Raw genomic sequence first — 17,041 nt, forward strand, 5'->3', positions numbered from 1 at the left:
GTCTTCTTAGATACGGCGACTCACTTTTTTAACTTACAGAGTCTATAAATGCCTTGTGTAGTAACAGAACCTTCAGTCCAGCCTCCCCAGGACCATCAACATTCCGAACTAATGATACACAGCTGTAAGGGTTAAGGACGCTTCTAAAAGGAAATGACAACTACTGGTCCCAACCCAACGGTCAAAATACCATTTGATGTCTCTGAATTAAAAACAATTTCTTCAGAAATCAATGAATTTCAAAACACGTAAATAAAATCACTCAATATTCTAAAAGAGGTCATCCTGAACACACACGTGCAACAGAGAGGGGCCAGCCTGGCGCATCTCACGTTGGAGGCGGCCAGCGGTTTCCACGGGGACAGCAGCCCTCACCCCCACGTTAAGCCCCTGTGAGACGGGCCGTGGCAGAGGGACCAGCGTGCAGAGGGGACGCCGACCCCCAACTGCTGGGCTAAGTGAGCGAGCAGACTGTGGCGGGAACAGCCCTCCCCCTGCAGCCCCGCCCTCGGAGGCGCCGGCATGTAGGAAGCGCCTCCTTTCTCCGAGAGAGTGTGCGGCTCCACCAGCCCTCAGGTGGAATTCCTAAACATTAAAACTTTAGAAAACCAGATTTTCTGTAACCTGTACGGTGGCAAAACCTTCCTGAATGGACTCAATGTGTCTCACGCGGCGTGAACACTCCCCACTTCTCCACAGGAACGCTCCCGTGTGTCGTCAGCTGTGTGGACCTGGACGCCACCGAGGAGTCAGGTGACAGGCGGTGCGGGACCACAGTGCTCCACTAAACCACCATTCTGAATTTGCAAAGACAGCTGGCCTCAAAAATTCTCGTCTGTGCACACGTGGCACGCAGCACTGCCCAGACTTGATGCACCACGTGTTGATTTTATTTCTTTAAAGAACGAAAACAGCGCCACCAGCACCGTATTCACTTCATCTGTTTTGTTTTCTTGACGGATACTGGCTATTTTTCTGCCTGTGATCTGTGTCCCCCACTGAAGGGGAAGCTCCCGGAGGGCGGGGACGGTGGCTCACGCTGTGTCCCTGACACCCAGCTGGCATTTAAACAATCAACCGTGGAATAGCTGAGGCACACACGTCCACATCCTAGAGAACACGAGTGTGCCGGGAAGCAGGGTGTGAAAAATGCTGCCCAGTGTGCATTTCCTTACTGGACTTCCACACCTGGAAAAAAACCAAACACTTTACAACCTACACGCTCACAAGTAAACAATGCGCCACCGTTCCTGTGGTGGTGAAGCCTGAGGCTGGGGAACAGCGCTCCCGGGCAGGCCCTGACCGCTCCCGATGGGACTCCAGTGACGCGCCCAGAACAGCGCTCGCTGACTTTTACAAGTTCTCTCGAGCTTCCTACTGCTGTGGAGGAGGCGGGTAACTGCTTCGCCAGCGGACACGTGCTGCGGCAATCAGCAGTCTCCACTCACCGCCAGACTCCAGGGCGAAGTCCACCATGCCGGTCTTGTCCTGAGAATACAGCTTCAGAGCGTTGTCGACGATGGCGCGTGCTTGCTGGCGGGGCGGGCGCAGCAGGGGAGAGCCAGACACCAAAAAGGGGAGGCAAGACGTGTGAGTTAATGACGGATGTGAGGGCCGCATTTCTACTCACCACACACTTCCAGTTAACTGTACTTGTGGGTGACAGTGTGGGGGTGCTTCAAGCAACTCCAGCTTCAGTCCTGCACCCGACTGCGGGGCCATCGGGGGAGATGGGGCTGTTGGCCTTCCCACCCAGGCGCAGTCACACCCATCTCAGAACCAGAAAACCCCCTGGAGGCCACAAAATGTGGAGGGAGCAAGGACTGGAGTCGGGAGCTGTGGCTGGTCCTGCATGACCAGGAAACGCTTGTGTCATTTCAGAGGGCATGTGGCCACCCAGGTTGAGGGGATCTTTGGGACACAATGAGCAACGCAGGAGAAAGCGCCCCAAGCAGCAGCTTCACAACAGCAGCAGGAGCTGAAGCTCACTGAGCAGGGGCTTGTCCGCACCGCCCGCTGCGTGGAAGTGCATCCTGAGCCCACTCTCAGGACCAGACACCAGAAGTGGCCAGACCATCAGCTCATCATGACGTAGCTTTCAAACATTGCTCATTATCGACTTACCGCTTCCGTTATCCCCGAAATTCCGGCCTCGTTCACAGCAGATACCACGGTTTCAGAAGTTGGCATCTGTTTTGTCACAGAGATGTGGTGGGTAATGTTCTTCAGGATCTGCAGCTCCAAATCTCGTAACAAAACCTGCACGTCATCCTTGCTCACAAACTGAGAAGAAAATTTCTGCAGCAGCCACTCAAGGGAGGCATCTTGCTCGTCACCAGAAAACATGAGCTTGAGGGTTTCTCTGACTCGAGCATCAACCTAGTAGAACGATTAGTAACTGTCAGTGAATCCACTGTTTTAACTAAGTCCATGCACCTCTCCGCTTCTGTCACCTTAGCTATCTGGGAGGGTCACACAGCTTCTCAGCATCCACAGCATAGCAGGCCGGCCCCGTGGCTGAGTGGTTAAGTTCATGCACACTGCTTTGGCAGCCCAGGGTTTCATCGGTTCAGATCCTGGGCATGGACATGGCACCGCTCATCAAGCCATGCTGGGGTGGCATCCCACATACCACAACTAGAAGGACCCAAAACTGAAATATATATACAACTGTGTACTAGGGTGCTTTGAGGAGAAAAAGTAAAAATAAAATCTTCAAAAAAAAAAATCCACAACGTAAATGCAACAAATTTTTCCCTTCAGAACCCCTCCAAAACTGCTGACCACAGAAAAGCACGGCATGAAAGAAATGTGCACCCAACCCAGGGAGCAGAGCAGCTCCGGCCAGCTGTCGGCCTGCGTGTGCCCTCGGCAAGCACTCATGCAGCCCCCGGGGCTGGGGGCAGACACGGGAGCCCCGTGATCCGGTAAGGAAACAGTCACGTCAACGGCTGAAAATGGAACTGTGTGTTTGCTGGAAATGCCATGTGCCCTGTGACCACACACCACGATGAGGTACGCGGCTTTCTCTGCCTCCTCCTTGAAGCACAGCTCTGGGTGATGCCTGTGGATCTGGCGGTCACTAAGCAGCTCTGCGAAAGCTCCACAGTGCGGGCACACCACCGTCCGGCCGACCACGCCCCTCATCAGGGACACTGCCCACCCCAGCCCACGGCCCCTCCAGCCTGCCTTCACAGCACGCAGCACCCGTGCTCGTGTCCGTCTCCCATTTTCACACAGCTGTAAATGTCCAGATCTCCTCTTTTGTGCAAGGACACGTGGGCCTGCAGTGATGTCCGTGACCTGTCAGGGCACGAAGGAACGCCGCGGAGGGCGGCACGCATCTCCTTTGGTGAAAGAACAGGAGGCCATGCCGATGCGTGCTGGCGCGTGGCCGTGCGCACAGACAGCAAAGGCCATCCCCGACGCATGCTGGCGCGTGGCCGTGCGCACAGACCCCAAGCACGGGAAGACACCCAGCTGGGTGCCACCATGTTACTGAAATGGGGGGAACCTGAGGACAGTGGGATTTTTTTTTTTTTAGGAAGATTAGCCCTGAGCTAACTACTGCTAATCCTCCTCTTTTTTTGTTGAGGAAGACTGGCCCTGAGCTAACATCCATGCCCGTCTTCCTTTACTTTGTATGTGGGACGCCTACCACAGCATGGCTTGCCAAGCGGTGCCACGTCCACACCCGGGATCCGAACCGGCAAACCCCGGACTGTTGAGAAGCGGAACGTGCGCACTTAACCGCTGCACCACCGGGCCGGCCCCAAGAGTGGCATTTTTAATTATTTTATTTTAAATGTGTAAAAACTTTAAATACAGTAAAATAAAATTTTTAAAGGAAGTTGAAATTAAACAACTTAATAAATATAAGACACTCTGGAATAAGACGGCCTGACGCCGAGGAGACTCACTTGCTCATGGACTGAGTCTGCGTTCTCACAGGGGGCCTTCAGACGCTGCCAGTTCGACAGCTCCGCCTGCAGGTGGCCCAGCTCCAGCTCCAGGTGCTCCACCACGGAAAGCAGGCGCCGCCCCTCGTCCACGCCACTGGAAACCAACATGAGGGGACGTGAGTCACCCAGCAAGTGCGATCAGTAAACACACAGGAAAAACCGACCCCATCCCCAGGCCAGTCAGTGCCATGAACACACCGACTTGTCCCACTTGACGTGGAAGCATGGCACCAGCTTCAACCGAAACCCCGAGAGTGTCCACGTCAGCACGGGACGCGCGTGCACAGACACGAGCCCTGCATGGCGGGACCACAGCAGAACCGCTCGGGGGCTCTCCAGTGCTAAGCGAAGGAGCTCTCAGAACTATTCAACGCTGGAAAACTGTATCTAGCCCTTAAAACTACAAAAAGTCTGCGGACTGAGACAATATTCACCAACAATCGTTACAAAGCTGAATATGAACTTTTCACACTGAGGGCAGGGATAACTGAACTAAGAGTGTAAGCCTTCCGAGTTTGCTTTCACAATTCCATTTTTATGTGGGAACTGTACATTATAACATAAAACTCTGTGATATGACATTTACCCTGGCTCATTTGCAGGTGCAGCTGTTGAGACGCTAACAATTCATCTTAGAAAAGTACACTCTAGGGGCCCGCCTGGTGGCTCAGTGGTTAAGTTGTTGCACTTGCTTTGGCGGCCCGGGGTTCACCAGTTCGGATCCCAGGTGCGGACATGGCACCACTTGGCAAAAGCCATGCTGTGGTAGGCATACGTCCCACATAGAAAGTGGAGGGAGATGGGCACGGATGTCAGCTCAGGGCCAGCCTTCCTCTCCATGGGGAGATGCCAGTGGAAGGTGGGTGGAGGACGGAAGGCAGGGTCCTGCCCACTCGAAAGGCTGCTGGGGCGGGACAAGGCCTGAGCTTTGATGCCAACGCTGCCAGCAGAGGTCTGGGCACAGAAGTCCACTGACACCGTGACGCGAGCTCTCCCATGGGCCCCGGCCCATCTGCGCCCCGAGGGTGGCCCTCCAAGCACACCCAGGGACGGAGTCTCTCCACTCCAACGAGGGGGGCAGCACTGCCTGTGGGGGTGCCGTGTGGAGAGAAGTGGCTACTAACAAGCCCACAGACCCCACTCTGTCCTCAGGTGGCTCCAAAGGGTCCCCAGAGAGACACGCAACTGGGAATGTTTCCAGCCAGAGCCCTCACTCCAGGTGCAAACAGCATCCCCTCGCTAACGACCACCACAGGCCCCCGCGACAGAGACAGGAGGCCAAGGAGCAGTGAATTTGAAACCATTACCTCATTGTTCTCTGCTTGGTCTGCTCCAATTCCCTCTGGATGGCCTAAAAAGTATAAGAAACAACCTGTTTAAACACAAGTTACGTACTAGCTTTTCATAAAATTATGCTCTTAAAACATACGTATATAGAGAACTACACATATTTATCTGGGATTCTTTTCCCTTGACTCAAAGTCCAGACCTGCCTCTGGCTGGCTGGTGAGGGGTGTTTATCTTATCTTTCACAGTAAACTTGTAAAGGACACACAATGGGTATTCAGAGAGGGCACCAAGCACACAGTACAGCTTGACGGATCTTCAAAATCAAGGTCCTGTAACCAGCACTCAGGCCAGCAGCAGAATGGTGCCACCACCTCTGGGAAGCAGTTTTTTAAGTGTAGAAGGACCAGGAAAAGGAAATACGAATTTACACAAGAAGATATGATTATTACATGGTCTGTCTGAAGATGCAGGCGCCGACAACACCAAGTCAAATACCGCGTCTGCTCAAACGACCGCTAACCCGAGGGCTAGGCCTCCCCAGCGCCCCACGAGACCACACCAGCACCCCGTGAACGGACGCTGTATTCCTAGCAAGAGGCCAGCGTCTGCTTCGGGCCTCTCCTCTTCCCCTCGGGACCATGGAAACATGTGATCGACTAACCAACTGAACTCGCCCGATGCTGACAGGTCAGAACTGGCAGCTGTCCCGAGGCCTCCAAGGCTCGTGCACTTCTAATCCTGAGGTCAGTCAACAAACATGCCACTTCCTCCTATGCCCTGCCTGGTGTTAAGCATTCACGAGGCAGGGAACCTGACCCCAGCACTCCACACTCTCTAGGGTCTAGATCAGCACAAACATCGTGGCCTCCTTCTCTGCCTTTACCAACACTGATGCTAACACACTTTCCTACCAGAACATTAATTTTGTCTGTCGAAAGGTTCCGGTCCTTCATTCTCCCTCTAAACACAATGTCACTTTGGTGGAGGCTGCGTGACACTGAGAAGAAACAGGGACTCTGGAGCCAGGAACAGCTGGGTCTGAGGCCAGGGCCGCCTGCAGACTGGGGAGCCCGCCTCGCTCTCACAGCCCCGCTCTGTCCCCTGGCTGCACCTGGGCCCAGGCCTCCCCCTCTGAACCGGCAAGCCGGACACACTGAGGAAACATTAAAGCAATAAAATGGAACTACCAGGACAAAAAGGAAAGAGTCCAAAGTATTTTTTTCAGTTTTATAAAGGACGGCAGCAAGCACCCTAAAAGCTGCCCTTTAAAGGCTGAGCGTCGTGCACTGAGCGCAGTGGACTTGCCTGTTGAGGGAACTGCTTTGCTGAGGCTACAACTAAAAGGTGAGAATGATACCTCAGATCGCTCTGTCATCCTTCCAAGAATCTCTTCCAAGTTTGAGATGCGCAGTTCATGATCTTGGTGGAAGGTCATATAGTCAGTCTTGAAAAGAAAAATGGACGGACAAATGGTAGAAAAAGTTAAGCAACAAATAAACAAAAACTTGGCAAGTTAGGCTGAGTTATTTCCACACAGAAGACCCCAAATTAGAGACTATGTGTTCACAATGTGGTAGAGCCTTCTGGAGGGAGTAACCCACTAGAAAAGTCCTCATCTGCATGTCTGTTTTCACAGATCTTAAGCCTGTGCTAAAACGCACAAACAGCTTTCCTACTTAACATGAGAATGTTAACTAAGAAGTCCTGTAATTACCAGAAAACACTCTGTAGGAAGGAAATCAACTACTGCTCACTCAACAAACACTCCTGAGGCACCGCGTGCATTCAGTGATTTCGGTAGACAGCTACCGACAGAGACATGCACTCGCCCTCCAGCAACTGCATGGTCACACACGGTGTGCGACAGACACAGCGCTTAGGAACACGCCGCTCAGAACTTTTCCCCACAACACTTGACGACCCCCTCAGGGCACTGAGGCACTTTATTAAGGAGCTAAGCAGGCGGGCTCCTCCAACAGCTGGCAGGGGCAGCATCGACAGAGCATCAAATGAGGGGGAACCAAGGTTTTCTACGTAAGCCAACTGCTGGGAAAGAGAGTTTGTTCAACACGTTCCCACCAATTCGCAGAAGGTAAAACCACTGTAGGATTATCAGACATGCTCCCTGGGAAGGCCTAGAAAAATGAGTGCCCGTCACACGGTCAGAGGCCACAGGCAGGGAGAGCCATGCAGACGGGCCTGTGCACCCCAGCGGCCGACACCCATGTCAGAAGACGAGGGCAGCCAACGTGCTTCTCACAGGCAGTCTCCTCTGTCAGTTTATACCCCATCTCATCCAAGATAGAACCTCCGTGACTTACAAAACTTCACATAAAAATAATACGCACCGGAGCAGGGGGATGAAGGTCATGTTGAACCCAGGGCACTTAGACAGTGAAAGGCGAGCCACTCAGCTCAGCCGTGCCGCCCTCACCACCACATCCTCCGTCTCTCACTGCGCAGCCCAGCAGAACCTGCGCCACGGCGACGCACAGCACAGCAGCCCCCAGCCCCACGTGCGACTGAGCACTGGAAACGTGGCGGGTGCAAGTGAGAAGCTAAAGTTCATTCAGTTTAAATTAACTTAAAGTTACACAGCCATGTGCAACTAGCGGCACTCTCTACTGGACAGTGCGGATGTGGAAGACACACACAGGCCAGTAGCTCAAGGGAAAAGGTACCAGGTCACCAACTGTCAGGGAATCAGAACGTTCAACACTGGTGTGTGGCTGCCTCGGAAGGAGTCTGGATTCTGCCCGCACCGGGATGACCTCAGGACCATACCTGTACACAGGGAAACACTGGAGGACACCTAAGAAGAACGGGCAGACCTCGCTAACCCAACTCAGAACCTCATTTTAAAATGAGTCCAGGCTGCATAAAATTTAGTTTACAGAACACTAGATAAACTGACTCGGTTTTTTGAACAACGGTCACCTGCTCTTTACAAGGAGGGCAAATAACCCATGACTAGTTTGCCAGCTCACCCCTCCCTTTCTGCTGTCTCAGGATTCCTCGCCGTATCAGCCTGTGTGGCTGAGGCCACCTCAGGCCTCCTCAGGAAGAAATGCTCCCTAAGACCACAAGCCTGGCAACTCCAGCTGTTTCAGTTTTTTCAAACCAGCATCTGCCTTTGAGGCGGACTGGCACCAACCCTTCCCACTGTTTCGCAGCGTCTGCAAAGTTCAGATGTGTCCTTTCGTGCCCCTGTCTGTCTACGAGCTGTTAAATGGCCAACAGGAACAGAACAAACATAACTGTCAACTGGATCTTAGTGAAATCGTGTCAATCTTATGGCTGAGAAATGGACCAAAAGCAACGCTTGAGGAGCCGGTGCAGGACCGTGAGCAGACGGACAACGCACACACTGCCCGCAGACTGCCAGGACCCCAGGAGGGAGGGAGTCAAGGGTCCCTCCCCGACCACGGCAAGACAGCCGGGTGGGTGGCGGGCTCTCTGCTGAGACAAGACATCAGGGGGAAGCATGCTGTAGAGAGGAATATAGAATTTTAAAGGCTTCAATCCAAAGTATCTAAATTGAATCATTTTGGAACTTAAGAAAATAAACCTCAGTTTTGAGGAAAGAAGACTGACAATGCTCTCCTTGAGAATACCAAACATACGACATTTACACACAGGCTGTGGATCCACATGGAACAGCTGCTACTCACAACTACTCCAGAATCTTGAGACATTTTAGACCACAGATAGGAACTTTTCGAATTCGTGTTGATAGGAAACGCAAATCAAATCACTGTGGACAGCGCCAGCGAAGTTTCAGAGAATTATGTCCAATCCACTCGCAAACTGAAAGGCAGGCTACGGACAGCTCCCAGAACAGGACACAGAGGGTCCTGCTCCTCCCGCTGCGGCCCGACCCCACACGGGCTATGACCCAGAGCATCCCTGCCCACCTGCCCCACACCCACGGTGCGCTCCCAGCCCGAAGGCGGCCTCCACTCCGCTGGGGTCAAGGCACCGCAGCGCCCGGTCGCTGACAGGCGCCAGGAAACCACACCGCCCCGGGGCCTGCTGCCCCGACAGCCAGCAAGTGCGACCCTGCTCACGGCAGCGCCCCCCCAGTCCTTCGTCCCCCAAGAGGAAAAGAGCATGCGAGCTTCTGGGCATTACCGCAGAGCCCGAGGGCGCATCGGCCCGGACCTCCTTTAAACGCTGCTCCACCACACGCTTCACCAGGGGCAGCACCCCTTCACTCCCGACGTCCATCTGGTGCACCTGCGCTTGGAGTTCCTGAATCAAAACTGTCAGCTCTCTGAGCTTCTGGTCGTGGCTGTGACACTGTCCAGACAGAAGGGTCATCTGCCTCTCGACCTCGCTCATCTGAAGCCGGGGAAAAGCCGCGTCACCAGCCTGCAACAGTCAGAGGACGCACCAGTGACAACGCAGATGAGAAACTAAACCCGGCGTCAGACCACCTCAAGTACAGGACGATCAAAACGACACAGCCTGACGGCAAGCTGGCACCCCAAGGCCACAAATGTGCCGGAGGGACACACAGCGACGCGCGCCGTGGGCGAGCCTCCCCAGGGGCAGACCACAGGCAGCTTTATTTTCATCTTTATACTTTCTGTATTTCCCAAAGTAATAAATACTATTTTTTTAATTAAAATTAACTAAATAGTGAGGTTACTTTAAATATGCATTAAACTATTTCAGAACATTTAAGGAGCCATAAGACTTGCTTACTTGACATTCAAAAATGTTTTCTAACCCAGGGTGCCCGACTGAACCACCCCGATCAGGAGGAGTGTGACCACGTCCTCCACAGGATAGACTCGCGGACCAGGCCAGGGGCATCAGATGGCTCGCTCACCTCCGGAGGCCGGGCAGGGGGAGGGGCAGCGGGCGTGAGTGTGTTCCTGGGCTCACTCGGCCTCTGCGCTCCGTACATGTGTGTCCAGTTTAACAGCGGCAGGAATGAGCGGAAATCGCCCTGGCCCCACAACGAAAGCCCTGCACCTGAGGGAGAGGAAGCACAACCATACACAGGTGCACACACTGCTGTCCAGACCCACATCTAAATGCGCAACTCTGTCACCAACTTACATATGTGCACGTGTGCATGTTAATCATCTGAGGTAAGTCGGTCAAACTCTACTTACCCAGCAAAAGTAACAGCGGGATGACCAAGATTAAAAATTTGCAAATATTTCGAAGGCACCTAGGAATAAAAAGAAAAACATTTAAGTTGGAAAAAGTCAAAGGCAAGGTTCACCATTCTACGTCACCTGTCTAGACAATCTATGCAAACTCCCCCCACGCACACGTCGAAACTGAAGTGCACTGTGTTAGCAATGCTGCCAGTGTCCTCTACAAGGTGCACGTCCACCTGCAGGAGGGCCGGCCTCTAACATGGTCCAGCCCACGTCACAATCAAACTCGTCGCTAACTATCGATCTGAGAGGCGCCGTGCTGGGGGTCCCAGGGGAGCGAAAAAGCCCCAGGTCACTAGCCCCTTGGCCGTGGCCCACTGACGCGCCCAGGCCGTGGGAGCTGCGCTGAGTGGGGCCCGGCGTCTGGCTGCAGGCCTGGCCACACCCTTCCCAGCGGTGTCACCTTTGACAGCTGCTAACCTCTGCACACTGCTGTTTTCTTTAAGAAGGACACCCGCCTTTCCTTTGTCACAGGAGTGGTTTGAAAAATTAAAGCACTTTGTAAAATACAGTGATACATAAATGCAAAACATTAATAAACCAAACTACAAAAACTATGTAAATATAAGCTGAATCATTATAAAACAATAAATCAAATGATATCTTGCAATTAGCATAAAATCAGTTCTTTAAAATACCAAGCTGGCGTGGAATCAGCTTCCTTACCTTGTAAGAAGAAACACATTCAGCCAAGAAATCAGAGTGACAAGCTGGTACCAGCCAATCCCGAGCCACCAGAGCACCCCAGAGGCCGCCTTCCCTACGAGAGAGCACAGCAGCAGCTCGGGGAGCGTCCTCAGGGAACCGAGCTTCCACGCGGACCGTCTGTGAAAGCCAGGCCAGCACACAGGACATTTGCTAACAGACACTGTCAGAGCGGGCTGCAGTGAAATTGGGGATGGAGCATACTAGCTGATGCCAGCCAGCACAGAAGGAAGATCCACACGCTCGAACACAGGAGCGTCAGCCACAAAGCAATGTGCAGTGCTGACAAACACACGACACAAGGAGGAAGCACCGATCCACGCGTTCTCGACTGCAGGAGGACCAGGAACAGGCTCACACGGAGCCCGACGCTGAGACGCACAGACTCATGCAACCACAAGCAGAGACGCTAGCATTTCTAAGGAAGAAGAAGGAAACATGCCACATCAAGACTGAAGCTTGTAAACCTAAAATTCAATTTCTATTTGGTCAGGTAAGCCATTTATTGCGGGTGCCTGACTGCCAAAAGCCTCGGAGAGAATGCCAACACAGAAACCCAAAATAACCACCTGGAGCAACCACGGCCAGCCAGACGACGGACAGCAGCGCCTTCAACACAAACCAGCCCGCAGCGCCGATCCTCCGCAGTGTCTGCATCAAGAGGCGACCTGTGACAGACAAGACGTGTGCGGGAGGGGCACATGCACGCGCCCCAGAAAACCAGCTCGCCATGGCCACACACAACCACAAACCCTTCCAGTATGCATTTTACCAAATGCTCTATCACTAAGTTTCTTCTCAAGAAAAAAATAAACCATTTTAGGTCCAAGCAGGAAACTGAAATTAACTATGAAAACCCTGCCGTATGTCTCAGTAGTTCTCACTCATTTCTGCCTGCAGATACCTAACAGGGCAAGTGCAGACATCCCTCAGAAGATCCACGGGCGTGGCCAGCAGCCCCCCTGTATGTGCCCGCAGCTGGTGCTAACAGGATTTACACTGGACGACAACGCAAGACCCCAAAGCAAGCAAAATCCCACCGACACCAGCAGTTAGCACGCTCCAGGTGAGATGAGGAGGACTCAAGGGCCAGCGTGTAAATCATTCTACAGGCTACATTTTCCAGTGAAAAAGTACTTAGAATTATAAATGGTAGTACCACTGGATGACAGGAAAACACAACAGACTTTACGTCAAATGTCACATATTATAAAAAAGACAGAAAACTGCTTATAAAATCAATTTTGTTTCATTTTTTTAAGAGTAACTGCTGAAAGCTAGATGCTCATGTTAGCATTTGCGTGTTGACTCCTAAAACTACTAAGTAATTCCCACATGGCTGATACACAAAGAAATACTGTTGGGGCCAGCCCCGTGGCCGAGTGGTTAAGTTCGCACTCTCTGCTTTGGCGGCCCAGGGTTTCACTGGTTCAGATCCTGGGCGCCGACATGGCACCACTCATCAAGCCATGCCGAGGTGGTGTCCCACAGAAGGACCCACAGCTAAAAATACACAACTATGTACCAAGGGGCTTTGGGGAGAAGTAGAAGGAAAAAAAGAAAAAAAAAAGATAGACACCAGATGTTAGCTCAGGGCCAATCTTCCTCACCAAAAAAAAGAAAGAAAGAAATCTATTGCTTTATGTTATTAATTGGCAGTTAAGAGACGATTATTTTTGAAGCTCAACTTTAAAAAAAAAAGCTGCCTAATAAAGGTGCTCCTTTACCAAGAAACGTACAGGTATAAACTGGAAAACACCTAATTTTTTATGTAAACTTCCTTGTCACAAAGGTTTAGGATACAGACATCGGTCACTAGAGTAAACCTGTATTTCGCATCTGCAGGACCCAGGGGTGGGCAGCTGCTCATTAAGGTAATTCTCCAACGCGGGAGGGTAACTAGCCTTTTCTAAACCTTTCACTCCACCTCAAATAAGCTACTTTTCATACATTTAATTTACACTGAATACATTTCAAAGAAGCTTTTCAAGAAACGTATTCTCCGTATTTTAAACCAAAGTTGCAAGTGCTCCTGTCGGTTGCATTCTAGAGTCCCGAATGCAAACACATGAGGACAGTGGGCCTTTGTAGGAACATGATCACAACAGAACAGGACGGAAAGGAGTGAGAGACGACCTGCGTGAGCCAAGCCGCGCCCAGCGGGCCCCGCCGCCCCTCCTGGCCTCGAGGACGGCGAGTGGACGGCTGCGTGCGTGTCAGGGCGCTTCTGCCCCTTAGAGTCGTCGCCTGCGGGGTGGTGACAAGCAGTTAACGGGACAGATGAATATGCAGACCTTGTCCATCTGAACTGCGCACAACAATGGCAGTTTGAAAAAATTAGGAAACACAATTATGCAAAACACCCACAACAAACCCAAAGCAAATGCGATGCAGTGGTTACGAGATTCCACCACCAGGGGTTTAAGCCAAGGCCGACCAGCCCGCCACATGCCGCCGGAGCACACACTTCCCGCGTCCAAGCAGCGTACTTACACAGCGACTCCCCGTGCACACCGAGGCGGCCATCCTCTCTGAGGAGCTCCGTCACATTCACTCTCCCACAGTAGCTGGAATGAGCTGCAACACACGCAAAAGAGGCTCAGAAGACGCATGGACGCGGGGCTCAGACGCTCCCCAGGCCCCAGCGCGCCACGCGGTCGGAGCAACAGCCACCTGCAGCTTCAGGACAGCTGCCGGCACGGACAGGCAGGGAGCACAGGCGACAGGGCTGAGGCGAGAGGAGACTGCCAGGTCCCACCCGCCTAGATAACGCAGACGGGCCTGCTTAAAACGCTCTTCAAACACCATTCTAAACGCCATTCAAAGAAGTTTTTTGCTTTTAATAAGAATCAAAAGAATCTATTAACTTTTTATTTTAAAAGTAACTTGGAAAATGTTTAAATGCTGATCAACTTTCAGAACAGTGAATTCATTGGGAACACAGTGGGACTTTCACAAGCTGCCTTTCAGAGAGAACCCAGGAAGCACCGCAAGACAGAGGCAGGAGAGAGGAGACCGCCAGAGGCCCATGCGCGAAAGGAGCGCTTTCTCCACCTCGAAAGCAGTATTTGGTGGAAAAAAGAGGAAAAAAATTATTTAAATACCTGTTGATTCACGACTTTTTGACTTATAGCTTTCTGATTCACGATCTTTTGATTCATAACTTTTCAATTTGTAATTTTCTGATTCATAATTGAGCTTCATTAAAACCACTTGAAAAAGTTGAACTAAGAATGATGAAAAAGATGACGAAGTGTACTTGGCCAGCCACCAAATCCTATCCACGCAGAAAGATGCACCGCCTATTAAGAAACCGTGAACACAGTTACTTCTTCCCACAAAGCCCACACTGACCCCCCTGAGAAGCCAGGGCGCCAGTCACTCATTTCAGGCCCAGCAGAACCGACTTTTCAGATGGACACCAGAGACAACAGCCTGGGAAGAGCCCTAGTGACAGACGGCACTCCGCCTAGAGCGACACGCACACCTGACGGCAGAGCCGCAGAGCAGACCTGGGGAGAGCCGTGAGCACGAGGCCCCACAGGACACCTGCTCTGAGGCCACTCACCCCAGCGCTGCTGATCCTCATGCTGCACGACTCAGGGCCTGCCAAGGAGCCATCCCCCCGACCTCCCGCCCACACGGTCGCCTTACGACCTGCCCAGAGAAGGGCCATCAGGCAAGGGCTGCGGCCCCTCAAGGCGTCTGCTGCAGCCTTTGCAACGGGACAACAGAAACGACCCACACGAGCGTGCGGAGGGATCGCCTCAATTGCCGGCCGCACCAACCCGGGCCGCCCTCTGCTGCTTCCCACCAGCGCCTGGAGCTTCACACACAGCGAGGCCCAGATGCTTCTTTCTGTTCACCTAAAACGTGTAGGTGACATTTTACAAGTCGTAGCTGCGGGAAGTTTGTTTCTTGAAAAAACATTTCTTCACTGAGCAGCAGATGAAGGCAGCTTGTTTCTACATGCCGGGTTCCAACAGGATCACCGGAGACAAGGGGTCATCCACCCTGGTTTGCCCCGAAGGGCTTCCAAGACTCGGCTTGTCCACTTCCTCCTCCAGCTCGGCGCGGCCTCCATGAGTTCAGAAGCGTGGCAGGGGCCGGCTGGAAGTGGCGGCGTCTGAGTTGGAGTGATTTTAAAGAAATAAAATTTGAAATTTCTTTTTTCCCAAATAGCTTGAGTAGAGGGAGGCTATTTGTGAACTGGAACCCCATACCAAAAACCATAAAGCCGGGGCTCTTATCCCCCAGGGTCCATGCCAACTTACTTTGCACTCTCCTCACACTCCTCTTTTTCACACTGCCGTGTAAACCTGGTGTAGGTCTTAGTGCCGTGAGTCGACCTGGCCCCCAGCGCCCCTGTCACAGCAGAGCGGAACCCCGCCCCATCTTTCTGCACCATCCTCTCACCTTCCAGTGCATGAAAACAGGGTTTTCAGGGCCAATTTTTTCAGAAGTGGGTGGCCAGGTCCTTCTTCCTAGTCTGTCTAGTCTGGAAGGTCTGCTGAAACCTGTCCACCACGGGTGACCCTGCTGGCATTTGAAACAACGGTGGCACGGCTTTCAGCTTCACAGCTGCCACGGTATGACAACCGACAGACAGACGGGTAGTGTGGTTCCCTGACCAGGAAATGACCCCAGGCCATGGTGGTGAGAGCACCAAATCTTAACTACCAGACCACCAGGGCTGGCTAAACTTTATATAGAGGTTGTTAAAAAAAGAAAAAAATTGATTAAGAAGTAATGCATGGGCAGTCTCACTGATCATCAAAGACACCAAAATTTCATTTTCATCCACCAAATTGGCAAAATTTTATCATAACGAAAATATGAAGAATCAGCAAGAGTATAAAAACGGGGACGCTCACACTGCCAAGAGGGGAGTGGCCTGCGCCAGTCTTCCACGATGTCAGCCGGGAGAATCTGTTTAACTGAAATTGCACGCGATCTTTTCTTCAGCAGAGATTATTCAGAAGCTGCTGGTGGCACAGCTGTTACATGTGTTTTAAGTGCTAATTACAGTCTTTTCAGGAGTGTGGCCTGTCAGAGCTGCTCCCCCTAAAGCTAACCGCTGATCTTGCAGCTGCTCAGCTCAGAGACTGCACTCGTGCAGCTGAGCGCCACAGCAGGGTCTATGCAGTCAGCTTCTGCCTTGGCTGCTCACTGGGTGGGTAACAGAAATTCTCCTGTACAGATTGGTCGGCTACCCCAATCCCAAAGCTGCTCGTCTCCACAAGGCAGCAGGCGTTAAGTCCTTATTTCTCTCAAGACGCAGGCTGGTCCAACAGCAGATCCTGCTCTCAGGCACCGGAACCGGGCCGGTCTTCCAAGGAGGGACGCACTTGCTCTGCGTAAATGGGCATCTCCTCCTTCAGGCGAGACAGAGCACGGAGTCTGCTTTCAGAGCGGGATTCCCTGGGTGCTTCTGTGCAACCCTGGAACGAGGTCAGCCCGAGGCCCAGGAGGTACTGCCCGGCACACAGGCCCGAGGGCACTCTGGGGTCCCCGCTGGGTGCCCACTTCCAGCACCCCGTGCTCCTTGAGGAGGACCTCACCTCAGAGAGAGTGGGATCCGGTCACCTGCACACACCTCATCAGCAGCCCGCCTTGTGGAGGACTGTTTGACGTCCCGAGGAAAAGACTCCAAGGCCTTCACAAGCCTTTTCCTGGGAGCTGAAGGCCATGTTTTATCAAGAGTGCACCGGACCTGAGCCTCAAAAGGCCCAGGACCCAGACACCACACGGCTCTGCGGGGGAGCCCCACCTCTGATGCACCTGCTGCACCCTGCTCTATGCACCCAGAGCGCAGCCTGCATGTGGACAAACACGGACAAGGCCCAGGACCCAGATACTACAGGGCTCTGCGGGGGAGCCCACCTCTGACACACCTGCTGCACCCTGCTC

At 52.6% G+C, this 17,041-nt stretch overlaps 1 protein-coding gene across 9 annotated transcripts in view; it reads right to left on the minus strand.

Moving 5' to 3' along the window:
* SUN1 (Sad1 and UNC84 domain containing 1) overlaps positions 1–17,041 on the minus strand; it is a 55,600-nt gene that overhangs the window by 7,508 nt on the left and 31,051 nt on the right. For 3 of the 9 annotated variants that reach the window (XM_046666260.1, XM_046666262.1, XM_046666261.1), the window contains exons 7-19: positions 14,236–14,433; positions 13,625–13,708; positions 13,268–13,378; positions 11,701–11,799; positions 11,093–11,186; positions 10,376–10,434; positions 10,087–10,232; positions 9,384–9,623; positions 6,610–6,696; positions 5,270–5,313; positions 3,921–4,056; positions 2,125–2,379; positions 1,449–1,533 (exon numbers count right to left, since the gene is read on the minus strand). In XM_046666260.1, the coding sequence (XP_046522216.1) occupies positions 1,449–1,533; positions 2,125–2,379; positions 3,921–4,056; positions 5,270–5,313; positions 6,610–6,696; positions 9,384–9,623; positions 10,087–10,232; positions 10,376–10,434; positions 11,093–11,186; positions 11,701–11,799; positions 13,268–13,378; positions 13,625–13,708; positions 14,236–14,433 (1,638 nt within the window). The remainder of the gene's footprint in view (positions 1–1,448; positions 1,534–2,124; positions 2,380–3,920; positions 4,057–5,269; positions 5,314–6,609; positions 6,697–9,383; positions 9,624–10,086; positions 10,233–10,375; positions 10,435–11,092; positions 11,187–11,700; positions 11,800–13,267; positions 13,379–13,624; positions 13,709–14,235; positions 14,434–17,041) is intronic. The other 6 variants (XM_046666263.1, XM_046666265.1, XM_046666264.1 and 3 more) reach the window with 6 other exon arrangements.

This window comes from Equus quagga, chromosome 7, assembly GCF_021613505.1.
Source record: "Equus quagga isolate Etosha38 chromosome 7, UCLA_HA_Equagga_1.0, whole genome shotgun sequence".
In the NCBI taxonomy this organism is placed as follows: Eukaryota; Metazoa; Chordata; class Mammalia; order Perissodactyla; family Equidae; genus Equus; species Equus quagga.